Source organism: Lampetra planeri, chromosome 29 (genome assembly GCF_965212315.1).
Source record: "Lampetra planeri chromosome 29, kcLamPlan1.2.h2, whole genome shotgun sequence".
Taxonomy (NCBI): domain Eukaryota; kingdom Metazoa; phylum Chordata; class Hyperoartia; order Petromyzontiformes; family Petromyzontidae; genus Lampetra; species Lampetra planeri.
Window position 1 is genome coordinate 1,633,019 of NC_136135.1, and position 19,927 is coordinate 1,652,945.

The 19,927-nt window shown below is 52.5% G+C and overlaps 1 protein-coding gene across 5 annotated transcripts in view; it reads right to left on the reverse strand.

The window, feature by feature from the left end:
* Positions 1-19,927, reverse strand: part of LOC144728557 (uncharacterized) — a 96,331-nt gene that overhangs the window by 24,905 nt on the left and 51,499 nt on the right. For all 5 annotated transcript variants that reach the window (XM_078608069.1, XM_078608068.1, XM_078608067.1 and 2 more), the window contains 8 exons: positions 15,876-15,967; positions 15,284-15,368; positions 13,991-14,080; positions 10,114-10,254; positions 9,608-9,700; positions 8,693-8,815; positions 4,667-4,744; positions 2,997-3,084 (listed from right to left, as the gene is read on the reverse strand). In XM_078608069.1, the coding sequence (XP_078464195.1) occupies positions 2,997-3,084; positions 4,667-4,744; positions 8,693-8,815; positions 9,608-9,700; positions 10,114-10,254; positions 13,991-14,080; positions 15,284-15,368; positions 15,876-15,967 (790 nt within the window). The remainder of the gene's footprint in view (positions 1-2,996; positions 3,085-4,666; positions 4,745-8,692; positions 8,816-9,607; positions 9,701-10,113; positions 10,255-13,990; positions 14,081-15,283; positions 15,369-15,875; positions 15,968-19,927) is intronic.

Here is a 19,927-nt window from a genome sequence, read left to right on the forward strand (position 1 = left end):
CCCTATACCTTATACATTTTTAATATAACACTATGTATTATTCTACCCACCCTAATGTGTATCAAAATGGTTTATTACGTCCTTCCAGTGATTGCTAAGCCAGAATCCATCTTCTCGGTTAAAATTGTCTCTGTGTTTGTAAATGTGGATCGCCTCATGAACGAATCTCTCATGATAGCCAGATGGCTTGCAGAGAACCTCTGTCTTGGAGAAGTCAATGTCATGTGAGCCCACTGAGTTGTAACAGTGATCTGCCACGGCTGAGGTGTTTGTCCTACCGTGTTTCAGGTCAGCTTTATGTTCACGGATGCGGTCCGAGACGTGTCGTTTGGTTTCCCCAATGTAACTGCTACCACAGAGGCAACTTAGTTTGTAGACACCAGGGTACTGTATGTCTGGAACCACATCTTTTTTTTTACAACGTAGAATTTTTTTATGTATTACTTACTGTTAGTAACTCAGCTTATTGTAGAGTATAGTAAGTTTACTGATGATGCTATGTAGTTTATACTTTAGTTTGTTATGCAGTTTATACTGTAGTTTTTTACGTGGTTGTTTAGTAACTACAGCTACATACTATTAACATTCCTTTCCTTTGTTAATGCTCCCCCCCCCCCCCCTTTGATGCTGCTAATCCTGCATAATGCACGGGCATAGTATTGATTTGGAACCCCCCCCTCCGCCCACCTCCTACACATTTTCCATATGCTGAATTCCTCTTGATATGCAAATTCTTTTGTTTAGGCGCTCTTCTTCCCACCTCCCCCCCTCTAACCCAGCTTAAATATACGCTCCAAGCTTGGGGTGTTTCATTCTTCGCCTGAGGACGGCTGCTTGCGTTGTGGCCGAAACGTCGTGAGAATTGTTTTATTATGTTTTATTTTTATTATTTTATTACTTCCCTTCTACGTGACTTTACCGAAAGAACCAAGAAGATGAATCCCTGCAGTCACGAAAGCTTTAAATCGAAAATTACGAATAGGGGGTTATGACACCCAGCAATGCCATGTTCTAGTCGTCTTGCAACCCACGCCTACCACACCACCCCAGGCAAGCCGCGGTGGTCACCCACACACTAACCAGGCTCAACTCGACTTATCTTCCATGAACCAATTAAATTATTCCACCAACCAACCTTTTCACCGAACCTCGCGTTTTACTGGCCAATACCTTACATCGTACCCCCTTCCCATGAAACCAGAAGGGTCGGTCTACATGAGAAACAAAATCAGCTGGTGTATCCCCTGATCATCATCACCACTGGCCATGATCCACTGATGGATGAAGGCCTCACCAAAGCCGTCACGATCTCTCACGGCCTCACAACACAACAATCCATCTCGTGTGTGTGTGTCCTATCCTGCGCTACGGACAGCAGGCGGGAACCAGAGGTCGATTCCCCGCTCATGAAAAATAACAGTGGCGATGTGAGCAAGTCCTGGGCCTCCCCCTAGGTCCACTCAACCTTAAATGAGTACCTGGTATAGCGTGAAATAAACCTCAGCACTGGGGAGACAAAGGCGGCTGGGCGTGGTGCTGGCCACCCCCACCCCACCATTGGAACCTCCGTTGCCAGTAGCAAAATATGATAATTGTTTTTTGACCCTTTTATCTGGCAACAAAACTGACACCATTTTTACAAGGAGTCATGTTTGCATTGACCACAATACCTGCAGTCGGAATGCAAACAAAAAAACACAACTCTGATAATGTATGCACTGTCCTTGAAATTGATTGGTCCACACCCGAGACAGCTTTCCTTAGAGCCTAGTCACATGGGTTGGACCAGATGACGCCAAAAGGCGCACAACTCAAAGACAATGCACCATCAGAGTATGAGAGCTCGGGGTAAGCATTTACACCATTGGAACCTCCTTTGCCAGTAGCAAAATATGATAATTGGTTTTTTACCCTTTTATCTGGCAACAAAACTGACACCTTTTTACAAGGAATCATGTTTGCATTGACCACAATACTTGCAGTCGGAATGCAAACTAAAAACACCCACCCCCCTCGTGTGCCGTGCCGGCCTTCATAGGTGCTGCTACTCGCTAACAGCACTTGCCCCTACGAGTCTGTTGAAGGCTACGCGGGTAGAGGCAGGGAGGAGGCGTCTTTGTCTTTATCCCGGCATAATCACGACTCGTGCACACGCAGAGACACTCGCAGCCGACGTCGAGGCCCCCGGGGTCACAAAACCACCGCGTTTAAAATTCAAACTCTGGAGAACTCTGCTGCCTCACGAGAAGCACGTGTTCTCTTATCAGCTGATACAGCAACGCGGCTTTACAGATCACCCAGGGGTGGGGGGAACATGGTGGAGCGCTCGCGTATGTTCCTGCTCGTTGGAGAGAGATTCGCGGTTGGAGCGCCACGACCGCCCGGTTAACGCTGCGACGGACGCGTTAATGATGAGTACTCGCCGCCGTCTTCGCAGCGGAGGACGCCAACGATCACGGGACTTTGCTCAAAGACGAGTAGGCCAAGCGTGTACCGGCTTCACGGTACTAATTTGCCACGTTTGTAATCTGACTTGCAGATTACTCAAAGCTATAAAAAACTAGTTTTTTATAACAATGGTTTTACCCTTTCTGGCAATAAAACAGGTGGTGTTAAGATGTTAAAACACCAAACAGAAACCTTTTGCAAGGAATCCTCTCGGCATTAACCACACACACGTACTCGTGGTGAACAAACTAAAAACGTGCTCTCATATCATAGTTTCAAAGACAATGCACAATATCAGAGCATGGTTTTTTTTGTTTGCATATTCGCCACAAAGTACGTGTGGTTAATGCGGACAGGATTCCTTGCAAAAGGTTTCTGTTTGGCGTTTTAACATCTTTATTGCCAGAAAGGGTAAAACCTATTCTTATACTTTGATACTGGCAAGAAAGGTCCCATGCTACTCTTTTTTTATTTTACTAGGCAAGGCCTGGGGGGAGGGGAGGGGAGGGGTGGGGGCCACGGGGGGGGGGGGGGGGAGCGCGTTGTACCTGCCCTGGTGGGGTGCCCGCACGCTGTGGCCGACTGTGGGGCCCTGCCGTTGATAATCTCAACGCAGCTGCTGGGGAAGAATCCGACCTGCGGATGAAAAGCAACGGTGAGACAGGAGATGAGACGGGAGATGATGGGGGATGCGGGCAGCCAATCAGATTGGGCGTAAAAACAAGGCGCCCATGCGGGTCGGCATAATAAACAAAAACCCACAGACACATACGCACACACACACATACGCACGCACACACACATACGCACGCACACACACGCACAGACGCACACACACACACGCACACACACGCACACACACGCGCATCACGTGCACGCTCGTTCACATACTCAAGGCAAAGATCACCCGTATAGCCTAAACAGACTATTGGGGCAAGTGCTGCCAGCGAGCACCTATGAAGGCCGGCACAGCACACTAGGGGGTGGGTGGCCAGCACCACGCTCGGCCGCCTTTGTCTCCCTAGTAGCGATGTTTGCACACTGCACCAGGAACTCATTTGAGGCTGAATCGACCTAGGGGAGGCCCAGGACCGGTTCAGATAATCGTAACTGTTTTTGGCCGTGAGCAGGACTCGAACTCTGGTCCCCGGCTTCGTAACGCAGCGGCGCTAGCCGCTACACTGCCGCTCCCCACGTATAGAGAAACACACATACACACACACACACGCACACAAAACACATACACACACACACGCACACAAAACACATACACACGGGCGCCGATGAACAGTAAACGGCCGTATGCATACGCACACACAGTATGACAGCTCCATCTGATAGCAAGAAAAATGTGCCAAACACCACATTTGCACAGACCTGCTGACACGCTGGCGCACAAAGGCACTCTCCCTTTTGCCTTACAGATTGTAAGTAATGTTATTGTAACTTCTAAGGCTGGCACGGCACACGTGCGCGTTGACACGTACGCACATTTAATACACACCAATACATGCAAACAAGCGAACACACGCGCACACAAAGACAAATATCCCCAGGTGCAATCTCTTTAACAGACAGCTGCGGGAAAGTGCTGCGAAGGCCAACACAGCGCACGTGGGGGTAGGCATGGCCAGCACCACACCCCAGCCGCCTTTGTCTCCACAGTAGTGAAGTTCACACACAGCAACAAGGTACTGATTTAAGGCCGAGTCAACCTAGGAGAGGCAGAGAATCGGTTCAAATGTTCGCCACTGGTATTGGTCGTGAGCCGGAGAGTTGAACCCGTGTTGCTGGGTTCGTAGCGTAGTGCACAACTACTGCACTCGCATACAAAGTCAAATATCCCCCATATAAGCCTTTCATATACTTTTGGGGCAAGTGCTGTTAGCGAGCACCTATGAAGGCTGGCATGGCACAAGAAGGGGTTGAGTGGTCAGCACCATGTCCGGCCGCCTTTGTCTCTCTAGTGTCAACGTTTACACATTGCACCGGGTGCTCATTTTAGGCTGAGTCGACCAAGGAGAAGCCCAGGACCGGTTCAGAAAATCGTCACGGTTTATTGGTCGTGAGCGGGAATTAAACTCGGGTCGGTGTGTTCGTAGCACAGTGTGCTAACTGCGCTACACTTTCGCGCACACACAGTAATGCACAAACACGCTCATATACACACACATACGCGCGCGTCAAATGTCCCGCGTTTTGCCGTCAATCGTCGCACCTGGAAGTCGTGTTTTCCCCTCCACCACGTCGTGTCCTCCTTGGGAGGCATGTCCAGAACCGACACGAAATTCCCGACCTGACACAGACACGGGGGGCGGTCAGGGAGGAAGACATGGGGTCACAGGGGGTCACGAGGGTCATAGGCGGGACAAGGCGGTGATCAGACGCGATCAATTCAGTTGAGCGTGGGCCCACACGAGTGTCAGATCGTTTTTTTTGGTTCAAGTTACTTTGTACGCTTCCCAACTGTGGTTGAGAGTGACGACACGTTAGCTCCGTTCTACCTACGTCCATCTGTGATGTGAGAGGGGAGGGCACGATGATTATCGTAGGGATGATCCAATATGAACGATTCTTTAGAATGATGTTCCGTAGGTATTAGGGGTCTCACCCTATGGAAGATTGGCCAATTTTATCAAAATATTTCCCCCAAGAGTTGCGAGGTGAAAACCAGCGCCAAAAGGATTGACAAAACCAGCGCCAAAATAATTCACAAAACCAGCCCCAAAAGAATTCACAAAACCAGCCCCAAAAGAATTCACAAAACCAGCTCCAAAAGAATTCACAAAACCAGCGCCAAAAGGATTCACAAAACGAGCGCCAAAAAAATTCACAAAACCAGCCCCAAAAGAATTCACAAAACCAGCGCCAAAAGGATTCACAAAACCAGCCCCAAAAGAATTCACAAAACCAGTGCCAAAAGGATTCACAAAACCATCGTTACAAGTCAGCGCGGCGCCTCCCTTACCGACGACGTCGTTACATGCGACGTGATCTCGTGACGTCACACGTCATGCGCGTAATGTTGTCATCACCAATTACCAACAGCACCGCGACCTGTACCCAAGACAAAGATCCCCCGTGAAGCCTTAACAGCCTGTTGGGGAAAGTGCTGTTAGCGAGCACCTATGAAGGCCGGCATGTCACACGAGGGAGTCGGGTTGTCAACACTACTCCTGGCCGCCTTTGTCTCCCCGGTGGTGATGTTTACACACCGAACCAGGTACTTATTGAAGGCTGAGTCGACCTCAGGGAGGCCCGCGACCGGTACAGATAGTTGTCACTGGTGTTGGCCGTGAGTGGGAATTAAACTTGAGCCACCGGGTTCTGAGCGCACCGCGTTAAACACTGCACTCCCGATCCTCACTACAAATACCACCACCAATACCATAGGCATCATCATTAACATCACGAGTAGCACCACCACCGTCAATGCCACTACCACGACCGCCATAACCATGACAATGACCGCCATCACCATCACTATTGCTCATCACTTCCTGCTATGGTCACTAAAATGACCACCATTATCGTCGCCACTAGAACGACCATGACCACCACCGTCACAACTATCACCAGCACCATCACCACCACTTCTGCCTGCCTCCTCCTACCAAACACAATAACAATAATCACCATCATTATCATCTCTATCACCATCTTCACCACAACCACCACTACCACCACAACCATCACACACTACCACCACCACTACCTTCTGCCAGTCAAGAAAATAATCACATCATCATCATCTCCACCACAATCTTCACTGCTATCACCATCAATCATCATCCCTCCGAGGGTCACTAAAATGAGCAACCGCCTTGTGTCGCCCCACCGCTTGGCATGACGAAGTGAACAGGAGTGCCCGTCCTGTAGATGAGGGGGCGGGCGGGGGGGGGGTGATTTATAGTTTTTGTTTTAAACTAAACAAAGGTTAAGTGCCGGCGGCGGTGGCGGTAGTGGTTGTGCGTGTGCTCTCTCAGTCATGAGCACGGCAGGGGGAAATTCGCCGACAAAAGCTGCAAGAGACTTCCTGGCGTCCCAGCCCAAGTGAGAGGCGGGCTGCCAAGCTAATTATATCCACGGCCGACACGGGGGAACAAAATACAATGCAATATGTACTTGTGTTAAAGCAGTAGTTCTCAACCGGGGGGTACGAAGACCCCTTGGGGGTACGTGGCAATGTCCCAAGGGGGTACCATGAGGTGATTTATAAACGCGTGAAATTATATCATGCGTGAGAGTCACTGGTGAATAATCGCGTATGAATCTGCCATTATAAAATAACTACGATAGCATTCAAATCAGTACGCTAACCTAGAACAATATAAAAGACCTTCCTAAACTCATGGCTCGTACACAATGCGGTTTCCAAGAGTAATCACCGAGCGCGAGCAAATTACGTCACGCGTGCAAGGCGCCGGTTATTTGCTCGCAGTTACTCGCTCGTCGGGATACCTCGCAAAATGGACAATTGGTTAAAATATTGATGTTCTTTTTTCGTACATTTATTTCTCAGAACCATGTTGGGTCAAGGCAAGGGGCGGGGGGGGGGGGTTACAGCAGCCAACAAAAGGTTGAGAAACCGCTGTGTTAGAGCCCCGGCTCCCTTCGACAGAACAAGGTAAGAGCTTCCGCTACGTTCAAGTTCACTCTGATAACTAGCGGTCACGTGACGGACGTCACCGCCGGTGACGTGAACCGTGGAGAGCGGTAAATTATTTCAATTCTGTCGCTCGTCCACACAAAGGCATCGGCCGAGTCGAGAACGGCGAATAAAAAGGTCAAGGCGCCACCACTGTCCTGTGATTGCCGTCTCACGTCCACTGCTGGCGGGAGGGCCTCCACTAGAGGGAGCCCTACACACCACGTGGGGATGAAGAGGCCATTCAAGCGACGCGGTTCTGCCGTGTCCATTGCTGAGGCCGTTCTCCGATGTCACACTGGCCCCCGCTGCCACAGTTCCGACCGAGAAAGTCTTCACCTCATGACGCTGACAACGACGGCGAGCTTGAACAAAGCAAGGCCTCGGCACCGACGTCTCAAGACGTTTCTTTCAGGACGGTGGTAAATGTGATTGTTGGGCTAATTCTATCTATACTGCAACCACAGAACTGCAGCTCACATCACTTCTTCTTATTACTCCTTCGCTCGCATTGACCGACGTTTTGGGATTCCCTCCCCATCGTCTCTTTTCCCAAGCCCTGATATCTTTGCTAAATGTATGACGCGCGTTAACCCCTATCCGTCATACCCACCATGGCACTGGTTGTTGCTGGTCGCTTGACATTTTGGACATTGTGGGCCTTGTGGGTCTTGTGGGTCTTGTGGGTCTGTGGGCCTGTTGGTCTGTGGTCCTTGTTGGTCTTGTAGGCCTTGTGGGCCTTATGGGCCTGTGAGTCTTGTGGGCCTACACAAACTCTTCATTCCTCCCTGTTGCTCCTTCCTCCTCATGATCTCTCGCCGCTTCGCCGCTCTACCATCGCTCTTTCCGTACGAACTCACTGCTCTTCAAGGCGGCGTCCGTGACCGAGAGAAAACAAAATCTCGGACGGAGCAACGACGCCCTCCACGCACGCACGCACGCGCGCAGGCACGTGCGTGCGTGCGTGCGTGAGGACAAACATGCCTCACAGGCAACACCCCTGGGGCTCGTGTACAGTTACGCACGCAACGCGACGCAAAACAATGGCGTATGTAACGCACGTACGCCAGCCACGGCGAGCGACCCGGGGTGGGGTGGGGGGTGCATGTGATGTACTACACGCCAGTTTAACACGTAAGGCTTTCGCGACCAATATCATCCATCCATGATATAAGTTCTTTTTTGGGTTAGATCGCATGAATATAAATGTGTCGTTAAATCCGACACCACCCGACACAGACAATTATTAAAGTTTGTCACGTAAACAGAACATGCCAATTCGTTACTAGTACAGCACACCGGTGTGTTGGAGAGCAAATCTACGACGTTTCACCGGTAATTACAACTGGCTGTCCGCCTGATGATACTACGCTGTATAAAAAAATATTTCTTATACAGCGTGCATATACAGTAGAGCCAATGACCAGTTTTGGTCTACCGCAGTCCACTGCAGTCTCTAACAACCCGTTACCAAATCATCTCAGCCTGCGTCTTGACTCGAACGGGTGTATCTGGCGGTAGTCGAGTCTGCGTCTTCGCTCGGACGAGAGAATTTGGTGGTAGGCGTTGCGTGCCGACCGCCGGCGCTGCGCTCACCTCGAAGGAGAGCTCGTCGGGCGCCTGTGCGGTGTAGCGCCTGACGACCTGCGCCGCCGCGATCGCCGGCACGTTGAAGGACGCCTCCTCGCTCACCAGCAGCCGGTGGCCGTGATTGTCCACCTGGCGGGAGCGAGTGGGAGCCCAGTACGGTGGTCATCGCCGTCGTCATCACCATCGTCATCACCATCGTCATCACCATCGTCATCACCATCGTGGTCGTTGTATTCATTAGCATAATCATCGGAATCATCGTCATCATCGGAATCATCATCATTGTAATCATCATCATAGCCATGCATAATCAATTCCACAGCAATTGCAAATCCCGTTTTCCGTTCTTGTAGTATAACTTTAACTGGAGCGTAACGTGACGTTTGGAACATCATTTTTTCATAATTCCGCGACACATTAGACGGTCTCAATTTGCGTGGCAACGTCAACGCTGTCAGAAAAAAACGTTAAATGCACAACTTCTAACGCCCGACAGTCAGTGCAGTTCACGTAGTCGAGGAGTGACGTGATATCATCATCAGCATCATCATCATCATCAGCACAAGCTATGATCAATCCACTGCTGGGTGAAGGCCACCCCCAAGCCAAGGCGATGCCAGACTGTCACCCGTTACAACAATCCCCCCTATCTCCCGCGCACACAAGCCGACCAAATCACTCCATCTCCGCAGGGTACGTCCTCTCGGGCGCGTTCCCTCCTCTGAATGCAACCGTAGTTCGCCTCGATCCACGCCCACCGTCCCCTCCCGACACCGTGATGGAGCACAAATGTATACTTGTACGACCATGTGTAAATCCACCGCTGGATGATAATGATGATGATGATGGTGATGATGATGATGATGGTGATGATGGTGATTATGACATTTACAAAGACGACGATGACGACGACGTTCTCACCTCCATCCACGTGAGGACGGGTCCGCAGTTGAGTCTGTCGTCGGTGATGCAGGAGAGGTGCGTGAGGTATTCCGACAGCGTCTGCGCCACCGCCTGCAAACCGGCGCACAGTCACCAGCGCGCGACCATTATTCAACAACTCAACGCGTCACGCACCTAACCCGTTATGGCTCTCAGAGCGCTGTTCGTAGCTGGCCGATTAACGTTTTGAGGCTTTTTTTTTTTTAGAGGCCCTGTGCTCAGCAGCCGTGATATTAGAGAGTAATCCGTTCACGAGCAGCGTCCGGTGCAGTTGCTTAATAAACATCATCGGTGACGGGATGACACAGCGGACGCGGCCATTTCTGCCGGCCACACCACCCCCTCGCTCGTGCGCCGTTCCGGCCTTCACAGGCGCCACTCGCTAACGGCGCTCGGCTCGCCCCCAACAGCCCATCACAGAGGCCGCACGGGGGACGTCTGTCGTCGCCGTGCGGCGTAAGCGACGCCACGCGCGGTGCGCTTACCTCGCTGCCCTCCTGGTTGCCCTCTCTGCATGGCAGCAGCTCGGGCAGCTGGCTGTAGCGACGGTCGTAGATGCACAGGTGTAGGTGCTTGTCCAGGATGCGGAAATCCTCGTAGCTTCGCCACACGAGCCAGCTCTTGCCCTGCGCGCGGGGAAGGGGTGAGGGAGGGGGTGACACGTAACTATATGTTATAATAATAACAATAATAATCATGTTTAGTGTTGTAGAGTGTCGTCATTCATGCAAACTGTATCTCTCACAATCGCTGAGGGACCAGAGACAAATGGGAAGACAGCAGCGGCAGCAGCCAGGCCCGTGAGCGGGCGCTATTAACAATTGCCCCAGCTCTGCAGTCCTCTACATACTAAGATGTTTTCAGCAAATCATTGAGTGTTCATATCCGTGCAAGGAAACCGGAGCAGCCGGAGAGAACGCCTGCGTATGAGGGGAGAAACACTCTATCCCATACAGAGGGCGATCGATGAGATGAGTCCGCACTTTGCTGGCATTTCTTTATGTCATGGGTCTTTATCAAGAGGCTCAATACTCCACACGGAATAAAAACATTTGCTGCCACCAACTGTACAGGGAAGCCAACGATCTACTCAATTAATATTCGGAAAATAATGTCAATAATCAGCATTTATGAATAAGGCTTACAAATTTGGCCGATGTTGGAATACTGCTGTCACATCTGCAGTAAAGCAGGTGTGACAGAAGTATAGTTTAATGCGAGTAACAGGTTCAGTTTTTGGGTCTGTGGCTCTCTATGTGAGTCTATGGGTCTCTTGGTAGGTCTATGCGTTTACTTAAGTCTATGCGTCTCTATGTAAGTCTATGAGTCTCTGTAAGTCTGCGGAATATTTGCTAACCTACGTGTCTCTCTATGCGAGTCTATGGGTCTCGACGTGAGAAGGCGCAGATGATGAATCTCGATTGAAAACGAATTTCTTTGCAGCTGCTTTTTGCGTTTAGTTTGTTGTCCTTCCCCCACCCCCACACCTGCGATTAGCACGGTTGGCTACGTACGGCGCGAAAGAAGTTCAACACACACACACATACATACGAGCCATTGCCATCACAACTTCCACACGCGTCCACCACCCGACACTCTACCCCCCTCCCCCCCACCAGGTGGCTTCTGGAGCCTCCTCAAGTTGCAGTTACGAGCCGCCACCAGCCGTGAAGGCCCTCCCTCGTAGGGAACGTCAGGCCACCATGGCGTCTCCTGTCTCTCTCTTCCTCTCTCTCGCGTTGCGATTTAAGCCGTGCGTGTGATTCACGCCGCGAGGATGATTTACAAACGCCGTCACTTCCCACGTCGCAGGCTCGCTCGATGAATCATTGCAATAACAGCGGGGATATTTTTTTGTTTTAACCCTCTTCTCTCTCCCTGGCCAAGAAAGGAAATAAAATCTGAACGTTACAGCCACCGCCGTACAAACTAAAATCAATAACCATACGCGCTTATGTATTATCCGTACCTCAGATTACCAAGGATGACCTACGGCTACGTACGGTATGCGAAATAAGTAAAAAATACATATTCGTGTTTATGCACAAATAATACATATGTATATTATGTACCGCTCGATGTGGACAAACCTATCCTGGAGGCCTGGATAGGCCCATTGAGGGATTAGCGACTAACACGCTTACTTAGACACCACGGTCGTAACTCTCGATTAGCTCTGGCAATGGGGGAGAGGGATGGCCCAGATACAACAAAACCAAGAATAACGTAAGACGCACATGATTTAGGCTGTAAAACCACTAATTCATTTCGTGTTTACCTACGCAGAATGGTGGCGCAGATGCAGAATGCGTTGTCCGATTGTATTGCCTCCTCCCGAAGTAATCGGTTGACTTGCCGACGTGCTTGCAGTCACGTGGGCATCGAGTCACTTACCCTCAGATGCGTGAGGAAGCCAGGTGCATCCAAAAATCATTCCAGCTATTTAAATCGCAAGTGCGGCTATTCTGCAACCCTACGCAGAATGGTGGCGCAGATGTAACCTGTGGACAATCGTCTGTGATTCAGTGGGACCTCCTCCTAAGGAGGAGGTTCATGATTTGTTACCTACAACCCACCGGGAGAGCGAACGATCACAACAGTTACGATCGGATCGTCAACGCCAAGTCAGCGGAACAAAATCATGAAGAGTCGCCGAGAGAGGCAACGCTTGGAATCACGGCGAGAGATGGGAAGAGCGGAAGAGGAAGACGCGGATTAGAGAGCACGTGTAAAGTAGAGACGTGGCACAGACTGCGAAGAGAAGCTAAAGGTCGGCTTGGGTCAGACGCGTCGCCCGATAGGATGACAGCCGGTGGGGCGAGTCTAACGATGGAGTAGCAGCCGAAGGAGTGAAAACACGGCCTTAGAGGACGTCAAATCGGAGATAGATGGAGCGGTGATGTGCAGGTAAGCGAGTACATTTGGTAATCGAGGCATTCTTACAGCACAGAGGCTACCAGAGATGCACTATGTTCATGCTATGTTTACTATATTTACACTACGTTGACTACATTCACTACGTATGCACTATGTTTACTACGTTTGCGCTATGTGTATGCTATGTTTACTATATTTACACTATGTTTACTGTGTTTACTATGTGTACGCTATGTTTACTATGTTAATACTATGTTTACCTTGTGTACTATATTTTCGCTATGTTTATTATGTTTACGCGATGTTTACAATGTATACTACTTGAGTTTGCTGCAGAGCCGTTCAATTGAGGAAATTCACCGGCAATGAGTCCCGCATACAGCAAAAGACCGTGACAGTTGGCGAGGGCCTGAGAAGGCCTTCCTCCAGCAGCGGACAGATCACGGCTAATGATGATCCACATTACAATCATCATCATCATAATAATAGTAATCACCATCATCACTGTCATGCGCAAGGCTAAGTGACCCCTCCGGCCACAAATCGCCGCCTCGCCCGATTTACCTGTCCCTCGTGAGACCACGCTCGTTCCCCGGCCGCTGCGTCACTCCCGCGGGTTTCCCGCGGTGAAACATTTCACAGGGCGCCGAGACATTTCCTCCAAATTCCTTCCACGTCGCGTCGCATTCCGTCGCTCGCTCGGGCAGCTGGAGCTCGCGCCGGCGCCGCGACGCCTGCGGCCCGTTAAGTCGGCGGCCGGTTTAGATTTGTTTCAATTTTTTAAGAATCGTCCGACACCGGCGCGTGAAGAAAGAGCTTGTCCGGATAGCGCGCAGCTCTTAAGCGCGAGCCGATGAGCACGCGAGAATATCCGGGCACAGCCGGTAAGTTAAAGAGACTTCGCATCGACCGTCGCCGGCAACGGTTTGCCCCGGTGAGCGCAAGTTAGCGTGGGGGGGGAGAATGTAATCGCCCACCGAGTGCGTATGTACGTACGTATGCACGTACGTACGTAAACATACGTAAACGTACGTGCAGTGTGTGCACACCGGTGCGTGAGGAAGCGTGTGAGCGAGTGAGCCCGGTGAACGAAGAAAGTGGAAAGAAAAAAAATAAAGAAAAAATAATTGTAAAAAATAAAAACTGGCAGAAAACAGGCAATCACTTCCAGATGTGTCGGCACTCCCTCCTACTTCCTCTGTGCGCGCGTTACAATTACAGCATCGCGAGGGGCCGCCTGCTGCCTCTCGTCAACATGCCGCGTGGAGCAACGGCCAAAGCTCAACACAAAAACACACAACACACGACGCACAACAACGAAAACACAACAACACAGCTCGGCACAAACACTGTGGTCGAGCGCACGAGCTTTACTCGTGGGCGGCGGAAACGCTGGGTTGCGGTCGGCCACGGGGTCGTGGGGTTCTGGGGTCGTGGGGTCGTGGGGCCACGGGGTCGTGGGGTCGTGGGGTCGCGGGGCCTCACCTGGCAGTGAATCTGCACAAGGAAGCTGGGCTCAGCCCTCGGCTCCGTCCCATTCTTGCCAAAGTCGGAGTGGTCCTCAGCTAGGCACAGCTGGGAAGGAGAGAAAGAAGGCGGTGGTGAGAGGGCGGTGGTGAGAGGGGAGTGATGAGAGGCCATTGGTGAGATGGGGTTGGAAGGGCGGTGGTGAGGGGTGGATGGTGAGGGCCGTGGTGTGAGAGCTGTTTCGGGAATATCCCGGAAGAAGGCCGGTTTTTGACGCTTTTCAGGAAACGGAGGGTTGGAATGTGTGGGCGGTGGGAGGGGGAATGGTTGGACATTCTCTCTCCTTTCTCCTCCCAGGCTCTCGTTTAATACCTTTCTCTAAATCTGTCTGTTTTTTGAAAACGTACTATTATTATATGGATATGTTTTTTGCGTGCGTTTGCCATCTAAGCAACACACACCATGCTGGTAATTTCTCGCACTTCCGATTAGCGCGGTTGGCTACGTACGGTGCAGAAGAGGTTCAGCTAAATTTCGATTTCAACATCTGTACCCACTTTATTGCCTTAGTCAAATGACTGCTGGAGACATCAGTTTATCGTTGCGAAAACGGGTGAAATTAATTGATTTTGTTGCCAATTTTACATAACATTGGACGTGATGGTAGCCGAAACCAAATACATTATTTTATTTTGCGTGTACGAGACACATGTGTGGTTTGTTAGAGGGCTAAGAGGCCGGCTCGGCTTGGGCTGCGAATAGGCCCTGGGAGGAGGTCGTTTGAGGCTCCTGGTTACGGGTAACTGAGTGTGGGCCTCAAAAGCAGGGAAAGAGACAAGAGGGCACACAGAGACACAGACACGAGAGACAGAAACACAGGGAGAGGCACAGAAGAGATACAAACAGACGGAGACACGGGGATAGATCACGAAATATACAGACTCGCACAAAGAGATGCACAGAGGATACACTGAAACACGCAGAGACACATGCCCATACATAGACACAGACATAAGAAGAGAGCCACAGAGATAGAGAACCACACAGAGAGATGCACAGAGGGAGACATGCCGAGGGACACGGAGACGCACACTAAACAGAGAAGGACGCGCACAGAGGCTAGACAGAAGAAACGATAGCCGACGGTCGAGACCGACAAAGAGGATTGCACACCGCAGACACGCAGAGGTTCACATCAGCTCATGGGACGGCATGGGGGGAGGCATTCAGCAGTGGATTGATCATGGCTGCTGCTGTTGTTGATGATGTTGGTGACGATGGCGCTACGGGACAATGGGGGCGGCCGTGCACCTGGATGCTGTCGAAGTCCACGTTGTCGTAGTGAAAGTGGGCGCAGTCGGCCAGGCGGGGGAAGTGGCCCTTGGTGACGGAGATCCTGGTGGGGGGGAGGGGGGGGGGGAGAGAGAACGGCGCCGTCGCTCAGCCACTCGCTCAAAAACGACACAGCCGGCGACCGCACGCCTCCTCTGAGAGTTTGCATTTCATGAACGAGTGCAGCAGCAACAACAACAACGACGACAAAAATACACATCAAGCATCACGTTCACCGCGTGCTTACCAAGCCCAATTTATTTTCTTACCAAGGCAAAGATCCCTCCCCTCCCCCCCCCCCATGGTATAGCCTTAACGGACGGTAGGGTAAAGTTCTGTTCGCGAGTTGCACCTATGAAGGCCGGAATGGTGCACGAGGGGGGGAGGGGTGGGTGGGTGGCCAGCACCACGCCTGGCCGCCTTTGTCTTCCCAGTGCTTATGTTTAGACACCGCACCGGGTACTCATTTTTAGGCTGATAATCGTCACCGGTGTGGGCTGCGAGCAGGAATCGAACTTTGGGTCGGACGTATTCCGCGCCGAGGATGTTCATGCCAACGTGGGGCGCTCACTTTTTCAGGTTTGTCACTCTCATGCTGGCGTTGCTGGCACAGGACCTGGCGAGGCCCTCTCCCACCGTGTCCGACCCGTCGTCAGTTTTGGCCTGGAGGTGGGGGGAGGGGGGGGTGGAGAAAAAAATTGGTCAACCCGGAAACGTGCCGCACGTCACGGAGCGGAGGCGACGTCGAAGGGAGGCAACACAGCGTGCCCGCAAATTGTTTATACCGCCACGGTGGCTAGGAGGTGTTATTTCTCTCGCCTGGTATACAGGAGGTCGTGGGTTTGATCGCAACCCTGATGCCTGTATATTTGGAGTTTGCATGTTCTCTCTCCCCGGGGTCGTGTGGATTTTCCTCCTGGTGCTCCGGTTTCTCCCTCCACATTAAGAATCAACGTCACGCGTTTAGAGCATTTGGCTACCGCTATAAATTTCCACACGATGAAAAGCCACTTCGTTGAGCGATCATATGTGATGGCCAGGTCGCTTCTGAAAAAGAGCTACGTAGCTCAGTGAGCCTTACCTGGTAAAATACAAATCCCTTATAGTCTTAGTATAGTATTTTTTATAGAAAACAGGCGTGCAGTGACGTAGCTTTTACTTTGTACATTGTGCCGTAGGTCTCTTGTAACCGCGTGCGTTGATCGCCACGACGACATTCAGTGTCTGGCAAAGCCCCCGGCGAACGGAACAAAGCGTCGGACATCTTCAAAATTCACTTCCTGAAGCTGCTCCCAGCAAGCGGAGCAAACCGCCGGGACACCGTGCTGAGAAAATCGCGCGGCACAACACAAGACCGCATTTTATTATTTTGCTGAAGTTCTCATCCAGGAACGATGGCGGCGCTCTGTCACGCGGCGGCCTCCCCCCCCCCTCTTCCCCAACCCCCAGCTCCACGCGTCGCGCCGAAGAATTCGCACCTGCCATGGCGTGCCCGGTAAAACCGCGCCACCGCCAGCCGCCGTCGCAAGCCACGGCACGTGCACGCGCATTCCTGGCGGACGTGAACGAGCGTCATCATCCATCGTCTTCCTCCCCCATCCTCTCTCCCACCGCCACCTCTGCCACGGCTCGACCGTTTAGTTTTTCTGAAAATGATTTTTATCTTTTGAGGCTTTTGTTTGTAATCCTCCCACGGCAAGGGATGCCATCGTGCTGCAACGGTGAGCACGCTTGGACTTGCATTCCAGAGGTCGCACGTTCGATTCAACCCCCCGGCGGTATAAACCGTAACGCCCACGGTCAGTCGACCGGCAGGTCACGCGTGGTGGGACGAAGTGTAGGTAAGCTCCCACCTCTTACAATAAGTCTGAACAGCGTGAAAGGGCAGCCCAAAAAGATACCCTCACCACAGGGGTGCTCGAGAACGTCCGCGACTGAAGACCCTTCCGCCAACAGCAGCGCGAGGGTGAAATTGCAGGGCTGCCACCCTTCCCTTTAGTTTACTTTCCCAAACCCACGAGCCTCTTCGAACCCGCATGCTCACGCTCCGCTTTGAAGTTGCACAAAACACGCAAGATCATCATCAGCGGTGCGGGCGGAAACCCGTCGCCCGCCCGCTCGCCCGCCCGCCCGCCTGCCCGCCCGCTCGCCCGCCCGCTCGCCCGCCCGCTCGCCCGTTGGCGGAACGACTCTTGACATTACGGCAACACATCACGTCCTGTTTGCCGAGTGGCGCCGAGCGAGCAAGCGGCGATTTCCCGTCCTCGGCGAGCGCGCCGGAGGTTTATTTTTGCGGCGGAGTTTGTCCGCGAGGTTTTGCTGCTTTCCCCACGGCCGCTTTCCTGACGACCGACCGCTCGCCGTCACCGCGGATTCACGGCGAGATTCGGGGCACGGGCGAGACGGCGCGGCGTGTCGTTGTGGTTTCCAGTTGCCCCCTCCCCCCAGACCCTGTTGTGAAGGGGTGCTTGCCGGTGACGCGTGCAATTAAATGACTGCCGCCCCGCGGTAGTTGGCCCGGTTGGTTACGCGACAAGTTTGCCAAAGATCTCTGGGGGAGTGGTACGTTGGAGGTAAGTCGAAGCGACGGGGCGAAGGAATGAAAAAGTAAGGAAAGCAACAGCGGTCGCCGATGATGATGCTGTCGGAATTGGAATGTCACGAGAACAACTGATGAGAGATGGAGACCGAGAGAAGGGAAGAGAGCGGAAGGGACGGCAGCAGCGGCAGCGAGGCGACATCACAGAGTTCAGAGTTCAGTTCAGAGTTCAGAGTTCGGAGGCCGCGGCTGGACAGGGGCAACTTGGGGAAAGGAGTAATGGAAGAGAATGGGGGAGGCCTTTGCTCAGCAGTGGGAAGTTCCAGGTTGACAACAACAGCAACAATCATTGCTGACAACCAGCAATAAAGTTGCCGTGGATTTTTTTTCTTACAGATTTGCTGGCAGTTGCCTGGATTCGGAAGCATGTGACTTGTAGCTAGAGCCACAGCGAGAGGTTTGCTGGATGTGGCGTGCCGGATGCAGACATATTTCAGTCAGGTCCCCAATCCGCAAAGACCCGGTTGAAATGAAGCCCTGGGAATGAAATCGGTGCGAGTCGGCGAAGGATGATGGCGCAGGATCTGTCCGGTTGCCGCTCGCAACAAATGTTGGCCGTGGCCGGGAACTGAACTCGGGTGGCCACGATCAGAGCGCGGTGTGACAATTCACCCAGGAACTTTGCAACCGAGCGAAGTGTCATTGAGAGGCGCACGCTTGGAATTGACACCGAGAGACAGGAAGAGGAACAAACGGTTTGAGAACACGCGCAACAGGTCAATGACGTCATTCAAATTGTTCATAGAATTGAGCGGGATGCCTGGGCAGGGCTCGTCGCCAGGAGTGATTGACGACATACAATCCAGAATAATGACGGAGTGGCAGCCAAGGAACGGGACGCGTCCGAGAGCGCGTCCTCCGCAGAGACGGAGCGATGAAATCAAGCTCGTGCGGCACTCTACCGCAGAATAGTAAGTTGTGGCGGCTTGGGGGAGGGGCCTTGATCCAGCAGTGGACAGAGCACGGCTGATGATGAGATGGCGACGATTAAATCCGATCAGAGAAAAAAGCCCCCGTCTCCCCCCCCCCCCCTTTGGCAAGAAGGGAGAGAGGCAAGGACTGAACAAACTCGACACAAACGCAGCAGCCCAATCACGAGCACAATTTCCCGGGCAATCTCCCCGAGCCCATTCTCTCGGCGAGCTCTCGCTGCGCCGCGTACAGTACGAGCCACCGGGCCTGAATGTTAAGCGGACGAGGTCCATTGAGGCAGAGGCGGCTCGCGTAGAGGAGGATGGGGGGGGGCGTGTGTGAGAGAGAGAGCACGGTGACGAATGTGGGAGTGCGGGCGAGCGAGCGAGCGGGTGGGTGTCATCCGCTCGCTCGCAATGCTGAATCACCAGCGAGCGATGACGCCATCCGTCATCGTCTCCCTCTCTCCCGCTCTCTCTTCTCTCCCGCTGCATATTCGCGCTGCGCCGCGTCTTGTTCGGCATGGAGCTGCCTCCGCGTCATGGTTGGCACGCCGAGTGTGCGATACCGAGGTCGCCGGTTCGATTCCGTCTCCCGTTTGCGGCAGTTCAAACTATGATTGCAAGTTTCTTACACCCCCCCACCCCATACACCACCCAGCAGTATAAACGGATTCCTCACAGTTGGTCTATGAGTGGCAGATCGAACGTGGTGGGGTAAACCGTGGGTGCTCCCATCTCTTCCAAGATGTCTGACCAGCAAAGGAAAAGAAGGCCCAAAACACCCTCGAGAGTAGGGATCTCTCCAGGGCTCCCTCGAGCATTGTTCGGCAAATGGGAAGCTCCCAGCGTGAACCAGCGGGCCCACGGCACGACCCGAAAATCCGCGGCAGGCGAGCCGCACGGCACAGAGCGGCCGGAACGCCGACGCGGCGAGGATTCATTCTCACAGCCGCCAGCGTCAAGCGGCCCAGGCTTCCCTGCGACGTCGCCCGCAAGCGCCGCCGAATGAAAACACATTTCATTAAAACTACTTTTTGCGGTTATTTTTTGTTCTTCCCCATCCCCCCCACCACCCCCCCAGAGCGTCCGATTAGCACGGTTGGCGACGTA